Raw genomic sequence first — 19,325 nt, forward strand, 5'->3', positions numbered from 1 at the left:
CCCGTCTTTCCACGATTCTGGCAAAAGGTTATAGACATTTTTGCCTACGTGATAGTGTTGTCTTGATGCCAGAACAGTGTTGACCCCTTCACTTAGTATCAGAGCCCTATTGGAGTATCTTGTATTATGGTTGTGGTTGACGCTCGGGTAATTGTCTCTATTTATGTGTGTAACCACTACCGTTCTCAATATATACTGTTGAATAATATTCAGTACTCTGAATTCTTTGAAGAGCAAGTCACTTGGATAACGAAACGTATCCAAGTTTTTTTTTTTAATTACTTGGTTTAAAGATTTCTGTGCAATTGCAACAGGTTCAAGGGTTCACTAAGGTACTGCATTTTTATGTAGAATTCGATGTAAGGATAGGCTTCAGAGCAGCGGAGATCAACAGATCTTAAAGGAATGTATAAAATTCTGCATGAGTATTATTATGATTGAGAATTCAGGAAATATTTCACAATTGCTATGGGATATGGCAAGCCCCGGTTCTAAACATGCGCTTTTAGAGCCGGTGGTTGTCGCATCCCATAAACTGTGCATGTTGTAAAATATTTCAGTGCATATCATGAGACATAAACACATATTTTTTCGACAAAATACAAAGTTTACCCTGAAGATGGCTCTTGCAACGGAAGGCGAAACGTCGGAACGAATCCAACTTACACGGGATCACCCAAAAAAGAAAATACATAAGGGCATCAGAAGCAATATTAGAAATCTCCATTGAAAGAGTTACTTGCGAAAAACATTGAAAAAATAATTGTTAGATTTGTAATTATGCTCAATGTCCAATCCAACTCAATGGAGAATGCTGAGTTTGTGGTGTGAAGTAGTATAATTGAAATCTGTTTTTGCACGATTTAGAGACGGTTTTGAATTACGCTATTATTTAGGTAGGTAACTAACTAACTAACTAACCATCACGCCATTTCCCCGGAGGGGTAGGCAGAGAGGATAGAACGCCACACCACTCTGTCCTGGCACACTTCCTTTGCTTCCTCTTGCTTGCATGCACTCGAGTGCATGCAAGTTGGGATACCCGGATAAATCAGCTCTTGCAGAGCACTACATAGAAACAGGGCATAATTTCTCATTTGAGCCAAATGTCCTTGGAAAGCCCAAAAATCATCAAGCCCGTTTAATAAAGGAAGCCATAGAAATATACAAGCATCCTAATAACATAAACAGGGATGATGGGTTACGACTACGAACCTCATGGTACCCGGTGCTTCCAAAGCCCACGGTACAAACTCCACACACTTAACCACATACATTGCCCGACTGCGACACGGTACAAATTCCTCACAATTAAACACACTAAAAACTACACTCATACATTCAGCCCTGAAGATGGACACTGCAATGTGCTCCGAAACGTCGGCAATACAAAGCCCACAAACACGGCATAATAACCCAGAAAAACACTATCTGTATTCTGAAGGCCGTGAAAACCTACGAACCTAGATATAGAAAAGCCAGTAAGTGTAAATAAAAAGTACCTACTAATATTTACTAAAATTAATTCGTAACAAACTTTTAAAACATTCATTATAGTCCTTAAAATATAGCATGATTAGAATGACAGCTGTCAAACTAATTTCATTAGTGATGGGAAATTACTGATCACTGATAAAATCGATTTTATCAGTTATTTCATGCAATCATGAAACTCTGTTTCCGAAAATTGTTATAAAAAACGCAAAAACAAGCCTATTATAGTGTGTTTAAACAATTATTCACCAAAAAATGAGACATTTATACTTTTTTCATGAACAACATCAAATGAACTATTTTTTTTATTCGATCGATTCACATTGATCAATTTGTCCCATCTCTAACGTTTTTGCAAAATGATGTAACCTTGTAAGAACGTCGTTAAAAATTAGGTTTCTTTTATTAACATATTACAACAGAGATAAAGAACATTTGAGAGAAGGTAATATAGAAGTCTAGACATCTAAAGGGCTTACGACCTGTCAATGGCTGGTTTAAGTGGCCACTTTACACACTGTGTAACATTCACCATTCTGCCCATATTTGAACATCTATATTCCTTCAATTCTTTCATCTGTTGATGTTTGTGAAGTTAAAGAGCTGAAACCTTTATTTATGCGGGTGAGATTAATCTAATTGAATTATTTTACCTACATACTAGGCAACGCCTGAAAATGTTATTTTTTCAATTTGTACACTTCTTCATGGACCAGGTAATTTATCAACAATATTTTGAGTTTGTCCAAATTTTCGTAGACAAAGACTGGATTCAACTCCCTGGGGAGCTGTTTATATTAACATATTACAACAGAGATAAAGAACATTTAAGAGAAGGTAATATAGAATAGGTTTCTTTTAGTTTTAAAGCTGATTTTATATTTTAATGTTGATTTATGTTTCAAGAATTGTATAAAAAAAAAAATTAACACGCCAGATACAAATGATTTTACGTGTGTCAATATAAACAACTCCTTTGACGTTACTACAAAGTTATGTCGTCACTTTTTCTGACAACTGTCATTCTAATCATGTTACATTTTAAGGACTATAGTTACAAGCATTTTAATATTTGAATCAGTAGGCCCTGTGCCAAATGACAAAATCTTTTAACTCTTAAAGGACCGCTGAAATATCCCCCTGGAAACAGTGCTGTAATGTCGTGTTACATAAGTAAAACAGGTGACATATTTAAAAATACAGGTATTTAAAATACATTAAATTAACACAAAAAAAAATAAGCAAAATCCGACTTCATTATTTCAACCCTACAATCTAGAATGCTCAATGTAGACGATCTGCTACATATCGATTATCGGTGTATAAAAGTGATTTCAAACATGTTTATCATTCGGCGATTAGTATACATACCAACCATTATAATTTATTTGAAAAATTCTCCAGCAGGGTAAAATTTTTCGATAAAATTTTAAACAAAAAGTCAGTTAGTTGCACGTATTCTGTCAAAAATGTAATTTACTTAAGTCCAAGGGGTGATTTCGTTTTTTTTTTTAAGATTTGAAGTTATAATTGTTTCCGAAACTTTCATTACTATGCAGGGTGTTCTTTAAACCCTGTCACATCCGAAACCACGATGATCAGTACGGGCAAGAAGACATATTAGCATATTTAAAAAATATTTAGAACAAAGAAAAGTATAAAAAAAAAAATATTTAAAAAATACAAATGGTTGCTTACTCCACAGGGGAGAAGTGGAGGGAGCGCGGCGCAGTATCAGACTCTCCCCTCCCTCCTCCTCGTTTTTCCCCTGCAGAAGTAAGCAACCATTTGCTTTTTTTGATATATTATTTTTCAAAATTTTATTCGTTCTAAAAAATTATTTCAATTTGCCAATATGTCTTCTTGCTCATACTGATCATCGTGGTTTCGGATTTGACAGGGTTTAGTGAACACCTGTATAAAAAGATGTTCATAAGAATCTTTATTTCTGGTTTTCCTTACATTTTTGTATTTTTTAACCTTTTAATGCCCGATGTAGCATATTGTCCACATAAACAAAAAAATATGAAATAAAAACTGAAAAAATTTTTTTTCATTATTTTACCCAGCATTTGCATAAAAAAACATACATAAAAATATATTTTTAGTAAGAATTAGGAAAACGGGAGAGATATATAATGTCCCGTATTATATGTAGACACATGTGACATCAAAGCAGGGGTTGAATAAGTATGATAAATAAATTCTTACCGACAAATGCTTCGCAGTATAGTCTCGCTGGTTGGCCGAGTTCTACCCACTGATCTTCTGGTATGAAGGTGGCTCTAGGGGCAGCTGGAGGCTTTTCTGTTAAAACAACAATAAAATAAATAACAACCAACCCATCTAATGAGATTTAGTAACTACGCAGAACAGGATTCTTAAATTCTCAGTGGCAAAAAGTTTTGGGAATGATTTTTTTTTCTTTTATTTTCACATGATAAAAGTTTCAGCTCTTATTTCACAAAAGTTAACAGATGGAAGAGTTGAGGAAATTCGGATGTTGAAACATAGGCAGAATGGTGAACGTTACACAGTGTGTGAAGTGGCTACTTAAACCAGCCAATGACAGGTCATAAGCCTAAAGTCTGTTCATTATTACAAGAATTTCGAAATAAACAAACCAGCAGCGTGATATCCGACGAGAATAGCCTATTTCACACATATCATCTTAATCTAAACGGCACGGTAAAATTATATTAGATTCACATTTAATAGATTCGTTTGTACTTTAATATATAAATTTAATAATATTCATATTAAAAAATTACTTTTTTTTTTCAATATAATAAAAAAATATATTTTTAAAAAACATATAACATATACATACATTGAGGGGAGACCCTTAAGCCCACCATCCACCCGCAGCTGTTATAGAGTCCTGAGGGACTCTCTGTCAGCTGCGCATAGAGGAGAGTTATTTTAAATATTCCTAAGGAATACAAACTCTATGCAGATTAAGGAGGGGGGAGGAGGACGTATGGACAGAGGCCAACACGTCGTCCCCACCCCTCAGGATCCCCTCAATACATCTGTTTTTTTTTTATTCAAAAAAATATGTTAACAAACAATTTACATAAATTAACGTATCCAAATATACAAAAACATATACATACAATAAAAATGTATTTTTGGCCAAAAGTTGCCCAAAATATTCAACCGGTTCGTCCGCCTTAATATCATTGGAATACTGACCGACTAGCGCCAGCATGACGGTGTGCACGTGGATGTGGGTGTCGTTCCTCATGAGGCACGTGTAGTTGCCGCGGTCCGCGTCCGCCGCCACGCGCGTGTAGATGGTCTGGTTGGCGGCCTCGGGGTACAGGATGAAGGTGGACACTCCCCTGGGCCACGGGTACGCGCGCTCGTCCTTGTACCTGTGCGCAGAAGGACGATCGGCATTAGAGACAGCTGGACATCGAAGAGACATTGGGCGACGGGCCTAGTACACGTACACAGTACACAGTACACAGACGAAAATATCGAGAGAAAATGCGGCGACAAAGAAATATGACGAATCGTGCCTCCCCGTATTGCGTGGAAAAGACATCTCCATTGCGGACTGATGTGGAGCGGTAGAAATTTATTATTTATTTATATATACGCCCGATGGGCATTTTTAAAGACATATTTATACAAAGAAAAAAAAACACAGTTGTAAGCGTGCAGAAAAGAAATTTGTAAACAAATTATTAACATGAATTCGTATACACCTGTAAAAAATGAGCCAAGCAAAACTTATACATATACGATAAAAAATCTATCTACAAGAAATAATAAAAAATAGCAAAATAAATTTCAACTTAAAACATAAAATATATCGAAGAGATTAAAAACAAATTGATATTTGCTTATTTGATTTCGATTAAAAATTGTATGACGTTTCTAAAAACCTCTGTTACATCTAAAAATGAGCTGTGACTTAAAATAAATGATGACATTGAAAGCAAATATAGCAACCTCCAAAAAATTATTTTTTTGTTATGATGTCATTCTGTAGTTTATCAACTTTATTTTTATAAAAATCATGAGTTGAGTTGCGAATGTAGTTTAAAATCATACTTCTGGTGGTTTGAAAATAGTGTTTGGAAGCAAACAGCAATATCCATCAGCTATTTTATTCGACCGATGACAGGCTTGAGATTTAAATTTTCAAAATGGCCGTGCCATACAAATATTAAGAAAGTTTTTTGAATTCGTGTTTCTATTAAAGCTAATTTATAAGTATCTTAAAGTTTAAGTTCAGTGAAAATAGTAAAGAGTCTCTTTGGCATTAAATTAGTGTAGCAGTTTTTATTATTTTTCTCAAAAACACCAAAACGAGAGTTTGCTATCTTTGCTTCCAATGCCCTCAAATGTCATTTTTTGAAGAGGAAACCACAGAAAACTCAATAAGAAGAAGACAGAGTATTGACAGGCATCAACAGACTTTTCGTTGCATATAAAAATTAAATTATTTTGTCTCTGCCTTCTTTTCGTTGGGAATGTATTAGATGGTATATAATTAAAACAAAACACAATGAAATATTGAAGAAAGAAAACTTGTGAGAGTGAAATAATTTTATGTATTTCAAAACAAATAAGTTAAGAAAAAACAGCATCCAACAAAAATAAAGGTCGACTTCCATCCGGAACAGACGCATAATAGGTATGACAAACTTTGCTATATTTTCCTGGTATAAAATCCAATCAGGCAAAAGGGTGTGTTTATATAAAAAAAGTTTAGATTGCCTCGTTCTGAGTGAATTTACCTCCCCGGGGCATGCCGCCCCCTTTTGAGAAAAATCACAAGTCTGACCTCAGGGCAGAAAGGGGGTAGTGAATTATATACACGCTTAGATTCTATACATACATATTATAAAAAAGTATACCTAGAGCAACGTTCGGAAAGTCATACAGTCAATATTGTCTAGGATTATTTCCGTTGAGTCAAAGTGGTGACGTAATGGAATGAGCAGAAATGTATGGAGCTTTGCCCTATCCTAGAATGTGGAGATTTTTCCCACACCCCAACAGTGACAAATCATAACATATCATTTGAAACATGAGGGTATTGAAAGCAAACTTAGAAATCTCCTCCGAAAACGGAAAATTAGTTATTGATGCCAAAATAAACTAAACAGCAGCTTGCCTACCGCATACCGCATACCGCACACCGCATCTGAGAACATAAGTCTCCTTGGTGGTATTATTGTATTGCATATTCTGCTTTTTGTACAGGAAACTTAATTTTCCTTTGTATATAAAATTGAAGATAAATGTTAACTTCCCATTGTAATCGAGGCCCTGGTTTTTAAACCCCGATGTCCAGAATGTGCAAATTATAGTCCTTAAAATATAGCCTGATTAGAATGACATTTGTCAGCAAAAGTGACGACATAACTTTGTAGTAACGTCTAAGGAGTTATTTATACAGGGTGTTCTTTAAACCCTGTCACATCCGAAGCCAAGATGATCAGTATAGGCAAAAAGATATATTAGCACATTAAAAAAATATTTAGGAAGAAGAAAATTTTAAAAATAAAATATTTAAAAAACAAATGGTTGCTTACTTCTGCAGGGAAGAAGCGAGGGGGCGCGGCCATGCGGTTGACAGTGTATCAGGCTCCCGCCTACCCCCTCACCACCACCCCACTCCCCCCACCCCCTCCCCCCCTTCCCATCCCCCCTCCCCCTCGTTTTCCCCTATAGGCAACCATTTGTTTTTTATTTATCTTTTATTTTTAAAGATTTTAGTCGTTCTAAAAATTTATTTTTATGTGCCAATATATGTCTTCTTGCTCATACTGATCATCGTGGTTTTGGATGTGACAGGGTTTAAAGAACACCCTGTATTGACACACGAAAAATCATTTGTATCTGGCGTGTTAATTTATTTTTTTAATATAATGCTTGACACATAAATCAACATAAATATATAAAATCAGCTTTAAAACTAAAATAAACCTAATTATTAACGACGTTCTTACAAGGTTACATCATTTTGCAAAAACGTCAGAGATGGGACAAATTGATCGAATAAAAAAAATATTCATTTGATGTTGTTCATGAAAAAAATATAAATGTCTTATTTTTTGGCGAATAATTGTCTTAAACACACTATATTAGGCTTGTTTTTGCGTTTTTATTACAATTTTCGGAAACAGAGTTTAATGTTTGCATGAAAAAACTGATAAAATCGATTTGATCGGTACATGGTCAGTGATCATTAATTTCCCATCACTATTGACATTAGTTTGGCAGCTGTCCTTTTAATCGAGCTATATTTTAAGGACTATAGTATATTTGTCGCATAACTTAGAGTTTGCATAATGGGAAGTTAACAGAGTTATCTTCGACTGTCTGTAAAGAAAAACAGATATTTGTGTATGAAAATTAGCATATTTGCATGGACATTTAAAGTATCTTTGTCGGTAACCTATAATTGAACATGTTAAGAAGAAAAAATTGTACGTGTATTCTGCTTTTCATACAGGAAACTTAATTTTACTTTGTAGATAAAATTGAAGATAAATGTTAACTTCCCATAGTAATCGGGGCCCAGATCTTGTCTCGAATTTACAATGCGACACGATCGGGACATTGGCAACTAAGCAATAAATCCATAATGAAGCGGTTTAAATGTTTACATATTAGTGAAAGAGAGGAAATTCCATATTTCAAATTTAGTAGACAATCCTGAACTCTTGAATTTTATATTTTTTATGCAAGACAGACGTATGATGAGGCAAAATATTGCTTTCTCAAAAGATTAATTCGCACAGTTCAAACTACGCTGGGCGCTTACCTTTTCCACGGCTCCCCATATTAGCGAACAAACATGGAAAGGCAGTTCTATTTCACTTATCCTCATAGAAAAAATCTATGCTTTTTACGAATTTCTTCTCCAACTTGAACTCATTGTTTTGTTAACTATGTGTTGTACTATCTCTGGCGATGATAACCCCTATTTAAAAAAGACACAATAGTATGATACTTTGCTCATCACTCCAATAATTTATTTATAAAAAAAAAAAAATTATAAGGATCTTTTTGTTACTGTGGGTATATAAATATTCATGATTTATTTTGTAATATCTACTATATATTAAGCACTGTTTTGAGATATTTATGTTTTTTAGTCGGCCTCGTCGTGTAATGGTCAGCGCGTTTGCCTACCATGCGAGAGGTCTCGGGTTCGATTCCCGGCATGGTTGATACGAAATACTTATTTGAAAGGGTGTTTTTTGCTCTAATTTTCTTGCCTCCTCTTTCACAGTAGTAGCCGCTCGATTGTGGAATAATCTACCCACTAATGTTAGAGAGGCCCCTTCTTTATTTACATTTAAGTCAAGATTGAAATGTCACTATCTAAATATTTAAATTGTTCCTTTATCCTTCTTCTTTCCTTCCCATCCCCTCTCCTCTCTTCATAGTATAGTGTTTTTTTAAAAATATATTTTTATATTGTTAATCTTTGCTTTTAATTTTTGTATAATATTGTAAGATTCAATATGTCCATGTATTTATAATTTTCTCAAACTGAACGGTTTGGGTAGGTAGGAAGAAATCGCCTTAAGGCAATATGCCCGCTTTTATATGTACATGTACATATATTGTATATGTATAAAAAAGTGTTAAATAAATAAATAAAATAAATGTTTCATCACCGGAATGTTTCATAGTACCCGGACTGGTACCTCAAGTAGGACTGATCATCTTACCTTTATGTACCAAAAAATGATCAGGATACGCTGCGATTGATGTACCAATGCAGTGCCCTGTGCACCATTAGGTGCGGAAAGGGAATGATGATGATGATGATGACGTATGAGAGGTGCGGTCAGCTAATAATGTTCTAAAGTCTAAACTCTGAACAAGTAACAAGTGAGTTTAGTTACGCCGCGCCGTCTCTGCTCTCTACTAATGATTGGATTATTATACGCATATTCCGATAATCGCACAACGGCGCATCTCACCATTTCACTTGAATTCGTAGCGTAGGGCGTATCGAGAGCGAAGGGTTACAAAATCATATTGTGGTTTTAAGAGAATTTTCCTACATCTTTATACATAGATTTCCTCTGTATGTGTGATGTCACTGAACTTCTCCAAAACGGCTTAATCGATTTACGTGCGGTTTTTTAGAGAAATATAGACATTTGCGCTGTGCGTGTTCGTAGATATTAAAATCTTAATAATTTATTTTATTTATTGTTTTATACATTAAACGCCCATAGGGCTTTTACAATACAAAATTGCTTACATAATACCTAAAAAAGTTTATAAACAAAATAGGTAGCATTTATACGAGTACAAAAGTTAGAAATTAAGTTGATAAAAACATGTTTACGAAGTTATGGTAGAAGTAATTCAAAAGTTCGTAATTTACTTGTTACAATGTGTAATTTAATATAACTGAAAGAGTAAAAAAAAATAAAAAATTAAAAGCATATACACATATTTACATAAACAAATAAAGAAAAGTTATTTAATCACTATAATAATTTATTCATTGATCTACCGGGGTTACATTCGAGGAGAATGCATTTACAAAAATGGAAAGATGTTTTATTTTGTGTATAAAAAAAAGTTTGTTTTCGAATGTTTACAAACAGCATTTGTTTTTTGTGGATCTCAATCAGATTCTTTCCTTAAATTCCTTATAATTTCTACCCATTTATTTCTTTTTATTGGATTTTTGGTAATACTAAAATAACATTAAATTCAATACAATTTCAAAAATCGTATTCCTACATAAGTACACCCCTCTGTTGGTGAGAAGCCCGGAGTTTGACGTTTTCAAAAAGAATGGCAAATTTGAAAAAACATTTATTTTATGTTTTGGAATTCAACCATACCTACCCAGGTACCTACTTAAATTCAATATTTGAATATTATCAATCTTTAGTTTTGGAATTTAATCACAAACAATAACCTAGGTACCTGCTTATCAATGAAAAGTCTTTTTCCAAGATAATAGCAGGCAAACCAACATTCGGGCAGGACAACGTCTGTCGGGTCAGCTAGTATAAAATATAATAACAAGTCAAAGTACCGCATGTAAGTTTTATAATTAACTGCGGATGGTGTTATTTCAAATGTTAAACCATTGACGATATAGCTGTGAGTAAAGAGTTATCTTCGACTGTCTATAAAGAAAAACCGATATTTGTGTACGAAAATGAGTGTATTTGCATGAACACTTAAAGTATCTTCGTCGGTAATCAATAATTAAATATGTTTAGAAAGCAAAATCGTATGCATATTCTGCTTTACATACAGAAAACTTAATTTTACTTTGTATATGAAATTGAAGATAAATGTTAACTTCCCATTGTAATCGGGGCCCTGGACCTCGATTATGATGAAGAATAAAGACGTCATACCTTCACCTTGACGGTATAGTTTAAGATAAATCCTCTCTAGCTATTACGGAGATACACTACCGACCCCCCCACCTTCAAATTAGGTAGGTACATCGATATGAAACAAGGGGAAGCCCACGTCACGGTACAAATATCTATGCACTGAAATGACATAGCTTCAGTATGACGTCATAGTTGAAGGTAAAAGTCTCCCGACCGACTATTAAGATACCCTACCGATCCCCTACCATAAAGTTTGATGTAAGTACATCAGTTTATACCGACGGGTCTAGAACCCCTCGATACGTTTATCTACGCATTAAAAATGTAAAAAATTTAGTTCCACCGAACAATTTTTCCTTTAATTACGATTTACTTAAATTTTTTATCATTTTGAGGTTGGAACTTTTTTTTTAAAAGCCTATTCAAAATATAAGAGAGAAATAAGTCAATTTTGAAGTCGAATTAAATTCTGACATAACTGTCAGTTTCCGAAACGAGTGGCTAGATGCAAAAATAATGTCGCTAGATTCTGCCTTATTAACATTTAAAAGTATCTATTCATAAGAAAAATGCAACTAAAAAAAAAAATAGTTATTATATTTTTCCGTCTGTTCAACTATCTTCCGAAGTGTATATATCGAGACGTTAAAGGAACTGGCTTTGTAGTCGCTCGGTAGATAAATACAGACGATCAAAAGTCAGCAGTACAGCAAGTACAGCAAGAATCAAAAGTCTTTTCAAAATCATGTTCAAGCGAGCATTTTTTGCTTAAATTGGGATTTATTGAAATTTATAATCGCTTTGAAATGAGCACTTTCTATCACAGAAGCCTATTTAAAATATAAATGAGAACTATTTTTAATGTTAATGAAGTAAGGAACGCGGACTAATTTTTGCGGCCATTCATTGGTTTGTTTCGATCAAATAATGTCGAAATGACAAGTTGGTAGAACATACCGATGAAGATACAGATAGTACAGAAATTAAGTATATTGTCTCGATATGTACAGATGAAGATAGCGTTCATTTTTTCAAATCAGAATTAGTTAAAATCTATTGAATTGGCGAGTGATATGAATACAAAATGTGACGCTGAGAGATTAAGATCATCTGGATCCAGATACCGGCAACTGGTGCTCGCGAGTAGCATTGTACGAAGTGGAGATTCACAGGTCGCGCTAAAGGCATGGACAACTTACCGAGTATTACATAAAAAGTGTCGCCGCCTCGAGAGCCCGTAAACCACATTCTGTCAACCGCCGAGTACGGGACATTGAGGTAGCCACGAGTACATCACATATTATGTAGGTACACGAGGAGGGAAGTAGAGACAAGCCAAGTACGAGGTGATCATTAAACATAAAGATTGAAGCGATTCGAAATTTCACGTCTTCTTCATTTTCTTTCACCCCCTCGGGAGTCATTATGATTAAGAAATTACAATGGGATGGAGAATTTCACTAAAATCAAAAAAAGGAAGAAATATGGATGTTCAAACATAGGCAAAATGGTGAATGTTACACAGTGTGTAAAGTGGCCACTTGAACCAGCCAATGACAGGTCATAAGCCCTGTAAATGCCTAGACTTCTATATTCCCTTATTTAAGGTATTCTCCATCCCATTGTAATTTCTTAATCTACATGAGATTTACCTTTTTGTGTGCTTTACATATTTTTTTCATGACGTGATTCAAATTACCCCGTGACTCAACTGTCTCTGACTTCAACAATGTTTATAGTCCTTAAAATGTAAGATGATTAAAATGTAAGATGATTAAAATGTAAGATGATTAAAATGACAGTTGTCAGAAAAACTGACGACAGAACTTTGTAGTAACGTCTAAGGAGTGATTTATAATGACACACGAAAAATCTTTCGTATTTGGTAAGTTAATTTATTTTTTTAATACAATTCTTGACAATCAACATAAATATATAAAATAAGCTTTAAAACTTAAAAAAACTAAAATAAACCTGATTATTAACGACGTTCTTACAAGGTTACATCATTTTGAAAAAACGTCAGAGATGGACAAATTGATCAATGTAAATTGATCGAATAAAAAAAAAATCGTTTGATAATGTTCACGAAAAAAGTATAAATGTCTTATTTTTAGTGAATAATTGTATTCAACACACTATAATAGGCTTGTTTTTGTGTTTTTTTAATCAATTTTCGGAAACAGAGTTTCATGTTTGCATGAAAAAACTGATAAAATCGATTTGATCGGTACATGATCAGTGATCAGTATATCAGTAATTTCCTATCACTATTGATTTGAGTTTGACAGCTGTCATTCTAATCATCTTACATTTTAAGGACTATACGTATGTCCAAATGCTTGCAGACTGGCAGGATTACCTCCCTAGGGAGTTATTCATATTTAAATTTATTTTAACAAAGAGGGAAAACATTTTCGAGAAGTCTCTGACTTCCCCTACATAATACGTAGGTACGTAAACACGTGTAGATCGTAATGTGTAATGTGTGGTCTGTAGTGTGTAGTGTGTAGTCTGTAGTGTGTAGTCTGTAGTGTGTAGTCGTGCGCTGTGACTGTACAATGGTGAACATGTTAGCCCGGTAATCGAAATCTCTTCTTGGAATCAGCTCCCCTTTGAAACGAGACGAAATCAAACTTCATATAAACAAATTTTATTTAAATAGATAATTTAAATTATGACATTTTTTTTAAAGCCATGCGATTATATTTGTTCAATATTAATCACAAAAACATTTATTTGGCTCTAAATGATTATTTTCTAAAATCCTAAAGAATATTCTTTAATCCCTTTAAATGTAATTATGACAAAATTTCAATGTCTTGAAGAACATTTCTCTATAATATCAATACTATAGAATCGATTAATGAGGAACTTCAGCCCTACGGGAAATTAGAGGCAATAAATGTTTTCTTGCGTGCGGTAAAAATTAGAGCATTAAATTACACGGCAAAGTTTTCTGAAGATGTACGAAAAAAATAATACAAAATATTTTAACAAATATGAATCAAGCAATGATAAGAGAGTTATGAGAGTTATATTTAAGAAATACAAAACTTTAAAAAATCAAAGCGCTGATAATACGATACACAAATATTGAACAAAGAAAAATTAAACTCGATAAAATAAATATTATATAATATATAATGAAAGTATACAAAAAAATATATGCATTTAACTAAATAAAAAATGTAATAATTAACTATACTGGGTATATATATTTTGTCGACCTCGTGGTGAAATGGTCAGCGCGTTAGCCTGCCATGCAAGAGGTCTCGGGTTCGATTCCCGACATGGTTGATGTGACATATTTATTTAAAAGGGTGTATTCACACTAGAATATTTCATAGTACCTGGACTGGTACCTGAAGCGTAAGACTGATCATCTCACCTTCATGTAACAAAAATGATCAAGATACGCTGCGATTGGTGTATTGATGCACTGCCCTATGCACCATTAGGTGCAGAAAGGGAACGATGATGATGATGATATATACTCGAATATGAGTTCCTTAGTCAATACTGGACATGTCTAAGTAAGTTTTTAATCCGATTCCAATTAGCTGTATAATTTATTTTTTAGGCACTCATTAATCCGTATAATTGGAGTGTTACTGTATTTACGTATTTGTTTATTTGTATTGGGGGCGTGGCCAATGCAATGGCGGCCTCCGTGGTGTAGTGGTCAAGACGCTTGACTCACGCACGGAAGGTTCCGGGTTCGATTCCCGGTGAGAACACAAAAATTAAAATGTGATTTATCTCAAGCCTGGGTGCTCTGTGATGTAATTCACCACTGTAATTAGGCTTCCTGGCCTGTTGTGGTGCAAAAAAAATGTAATCAAATATAATAATAAATGTAATAGAGCGTTTTCGGAGGAAATTAAAATTTTATTACTCTATGATTCATTCCCACCTATCTTATCTATCGTGTATATGGGGTTTTGTCAGCAAAAATCAGATCTCGGAAATACAAGTTCTTCAGAACAGAGCTCTGAGAAACATTTTTGGATTGAAATGGGATTCCCATGTCAAGGATATCTACCGACAAACAAAGATACTTCCTTTCAAGGCGATGCCACTGCATGACATAACCAATACTATTTTAAATATCTTCAACTTTTCTGCTCACACAAATTTAAAATACACATTTGGTCATGATATTCACAATTACACTACGCGTTACTCGGGGAATCTTCATGGGTCTAAGTTTCGCTCAACAAAGTTCGGCAGGAGGTCTTTGGAAAATATTGGCCATTCCGAATATAATAAACCGCCCGATGAGCTAAAACACGAAAAATCGAATAAAAAATCCAGAAGTGTCGCAATTAAAAAATTACTTAAATCTTTTTGATAGAGATAGTTATTAATGTAATTTATATAGATGGTGTAAAGTACTGCGTTTTATGTTTCTTATACAATAATGTTTTCTTACTATTTCGGATGTATTCACTATGTATGATATTATGTATTGTCACAATTTTTTTATGTACGGTCCCAAATAAGTTTCTTTAATAACTCCTGGGAGTATAATATGCACTTTTTGTATTAAATGTTTTATTAATAATAAAAAAATAAAAAATATTTACGATACGAATAAGTACAAAATATTTTTTTTTTATTAAACAGTATTTAATAGACCCTTATTTATCCATAGTTATTTTTAAAAAACGCGATACTTCCCTATTTGAAAAATACTTACACAACACAATTATCTACTTTACAACTCAAGATTTAAAAAAAGGTTTGAAATATTTTTCGACATTTAGAAAAAAAAATTAAGAAGGTTTTCCGCCTTAATTTGAATAAATTCATGATTTATTAGTAATTCATTGTAAGCGTAATCTACTAGAGGAAATCAATACATTATTTCTATATTTGTACAGAAAAGATAAGATTTGTAGGCGCCACTTTTGTTAATCGGTAGATATCTTTATATATATATATAATTCCTCTGTACGAGTGATGTCACCGAACTTCTCCTAAACGGCTTAACCGATTTACGTGCGGTTTTCAGTGAAATGTAGATCTTTACGCTGTGCGTGTTCGTAGACATGAAAATTTTCAATCGAATCTGTGAAAAAAAGTTAAAAGCATAAATCGTTTTTTTATCGACCTACCAGGGGTGCATTCGACGAGAATGCATAATATACAAAAAAAAATGGAAGGACGTTGTTCTTTTGTGTTTTAAAAAAATTATTTTTGAATGTTTACAAACAACATTCCCTTTTTATGGATCCCAATCGGATTCTTTCCTTACATTTCTCATAATTTCTTCCAATTTTTGTTTTTAAAATAAATACATTTTTGAAAATCGCATTCATGAATAAAGCGCTCCCCTGTTGGTAAGAAGAGCCGAGTTTGACATTTGCAAAAAGAATGCTATATTTGAAATTGAATTATTTTACGTTTTGGAATTCAACCATAAACAAACAACCAACTTAAATTTAATATTTGAAAATATATCAATATTTTTTGGTTTTGGAATTCAATCATAAACAAATACCTAGGTACCTTCTTATCAATGAAAAGTCTTTTTCCTGGGTAATAGCAGACAAGCCAACTTTCGGGCAGGACAACGTCTGTCGGGTCCGCTAGTGTATTATCTAATGTGCATATGGTGCGTGATGCAGTGGTGTCTTTAATATCAAATTTCTAGTGAAACTCAGATTTGAAGGATAAGTATAATATGCGTAAATGTTAAGTAGGTACCAACATTAAATAACACAGTACGGACAATGTTTGTGGGCATCTTTGAGCATTTTTATATTGGTTGCTAGTTTTTTATCTTCATAGTGTGTTGATATAATGCGAATTAAAATACATATTAGGTACTGGTGAACAGCAATGATTTCTTAGTGAGGCTCAGCCTCACTTGCTTCATATGCTCCATCGTCTCCTGATATTTTGATAAGTAGTTTCTCGTGGGAGCTAGGACCATCCCGAAACCCATGAAAGCGCCCAGTTTTATCCGGCGTCTTCGAACGGACGGTATACAAATTTCAAGGAAGATGCCTTGTCCATCACTTTATGAATTGCCTCCGTTTTCATATTGTAATAGTTATTTAAAAAATATTAAAAAAAACAGGATTTTTTATGGTTTACTATGAGGAATCCATCTCCTCCTCCCAAAAACTCTGCGATCTAAAGTATGCCGATGATGCGGTTATAATTAACGATTCAGTCAGGAGTCAACAGGGCACTGTAGATAGCCTAAAAAGGTACTCCGCATGCATGGATTTAACAATCAATATTGCAAAAACCCATGTACTGTGTAACACTTTATGCCTTGATGCCCAAAATCCCCTGACTCTGTCAAACCTGACAAAGTCATCCAAAGGGTCGAGAGTTTCAAATACCTGGGAGTATATGTTACGGAAAATGGCAGCTTTCAAAAAGAACCGGAAGTGCGGATAGAAATAGCAACAGCAAATCTGGAGATGTCTGGAGATCGGATATTTACACAGTGGAAACCAAATGCCGCCTATATAACGCCTGCATAACACCTATTCTCCTCTATGGATGCGAATCGTAACACCTAACTAGGGCCCAAAACAGCATAATACTGAGTTTTGAGAATAGGTGTCTCAGAAGAATCTCGGGTGTGCGGTGGTTTGACTTTGTAAGGATTGAAGGAGGAGAACGGACGCAGCAAGCTCCGGCGAAAACTCAAAAATCATCAAGCGGAGGCGATACGGTTGGATTGGCCATGTACTGCGGATGCCTCCTAAAAGCCTTAACCACGTTTGCCTACTTTACAAGGCATCAGGTTCTCGACGTCCTGGACGTCAACTGCTGACTGTTCGTCAGCAGTTCATGTCAGAACTACGGGACGCGAATCTGGCGTGGGAGGATACGCAGAAACTGGCAGCCGACAGAGATGCCCGGAGAACCTTTGTGAACACCGTATGCTCCAACTAGGGAGCGGACATGGCATGATGATGGGGAATGTTCCTCTGAAGTTTCGCGGCTCTGGAACACCGTGAATTTGTTATATTCTGGACACACGTGGGCTAAAGGTGTATGGCAAGTTGCATCGCTTAAAAATGAAGGCAGTTTGAATATATTCCGAAGCCTGAGTGATCTCAGATAAGTAGTATTATCCAAGATAAATTAGTAAAAGGTTTTTTTCATCGGGATCACAAGTGGGAGTTACGGGTATCGCCCATAAAAGAGTGTTATAAGAGGGTATTATAATGGAAAGGATTGGTGTGAGAATGAAAAGAAATAAAAGAAAGAAACTTGAAAGACTAAGATGATAATGCATATTTAGACGAGATATTTCTCGAGTGAAAATTAGAACCGTCCGCGTCCGCACTTGGTAAGAATGACCGCATACGAAGTAAAGTATAGAACATTCCAGGCTTGAGATATTTAATAGGAAAAGTTTAGTAAGTAAGAGTACAATACAACTAGAGTACAATATACCAAAAAAAAATAATATGCTCCCATTAAATATTAAAAATAAAATAAAAATATCTGGCTCAAGAGAAAGACGTCTGCTGAGAGTCTGGCTTTTAGAACGTGGTTTTTTACATTAAGATTTTTTTTTGTTTTTCTTTTTTATTTGGACAATTTTTTATTTTCGATATACGTATTTTTCATTTTTTCCATAGTAATAAGAGTTTTTATATGTTTATAGAATTTAAGAGATAAGATTATTTATAAATATTAGAATTTAACTAAAAGCACCTGCTGACGAACTGCATTTTATGCAGTTCAGTAGGACTTGATAATTCATATGTTAATTTTTGTATGCTTTTGATAAATAATAGAAAATTAAAAAAAACAGATGTTGTATTCCACCCTCTGTGGAAAACGTAGCCAGTGTAATTCGCGAAGTAGTGGAGTGATACGACTGAACACAGAGGAATTAAGATGTTTAATGAGTTGCCAAAAGGTTTTAGGGATGCTGGGTATATGACATCGTTTCATGAGATGGCGATGACTTTTGTTAAAAACAAACATCCATATGAGTGGAGCGTCATCGGAAAGCGTCTGGATTTTAAAGCAATGTTTTGTTTTTGAAATTATTTTAATAAATTTATACGCCCAATGGGCATATTTATATACAAACAATTATTACAAAGGAGAGTAGAAAGAAACAATGGTCAATGGTAAATAGTAGACTCGGTGGGAGTGGAAGCGGGAGAGAGGTGTTTATAATTGAATTTGATTCAGTGATCGTTTGAAAGAAGACAACTTGTTATCAAAGAAAGTTTTGTAATCATTTCGGCGAATTGATCATGTCCAATCAATTTAATCCCAGTCAGTGAAGAATTCACTTTTCTCTCTTCTCTTCAATCCAATGAAGTACATATTATGTACTTCTGGATTACTTTCTTTCAGCACAAAGATGCTAAGGCTGCCAGATTTCAGAGAGCTCCTTCGGGCAGCTTTTCTCGTTTGACAACGAGCAAATTTTCCGTGTATGTGGGCACCGCCAAGGAGACTTATGTCCTCAGATGCGGTGTGCGGTAT

General features: G+C 34.3%; 1 protein-coding gene across 1 annotated transcript in view; it reads right to left on the reverse strand.

Moving 5' to 3' along the window:
- LOC148275757 (X-linked interleukin-1 receptor accessory protein-like 2) overlaps positions 1–19,325 on the reverse strand; it is a 192,272-nt gene that overhangs the window by 9,295 nt on the left and 163,652 nt on the right. The window contains exons 3-4 of the mRNA XM_088235226.1: positions 4,690–4,871; positions 3,706–3,801 (exon numbers count right to left, since the gene is read on the reverse strand). Coding sequence (XP_088091352.1) covers positions 3,706–3,801; positions 4,690–4,871 — 278 coding nt within the window. The remainder of the gene's footprint in view (positions 1–3,705; positions 3,802–4,689; positions 4,872–19,325) is intronic.

The sequence above is a fragment of the Micrasema longulum genome, unplaced genomic scaffold (assembly GCF_059751315.1).
Source record: "Micrasema longulum isolate JH-2025_06_02 unplaced genomic scaffold, ASM5975131v1 h1tg001345l, whole genome shotgun sequence".
NCBI classification, from domain to species: Eukaryota; Metazoa; Arthropoda; class Insecta; order Trichoptera; family Brachycentridae; genus Micrasema; species Micrasema longulum.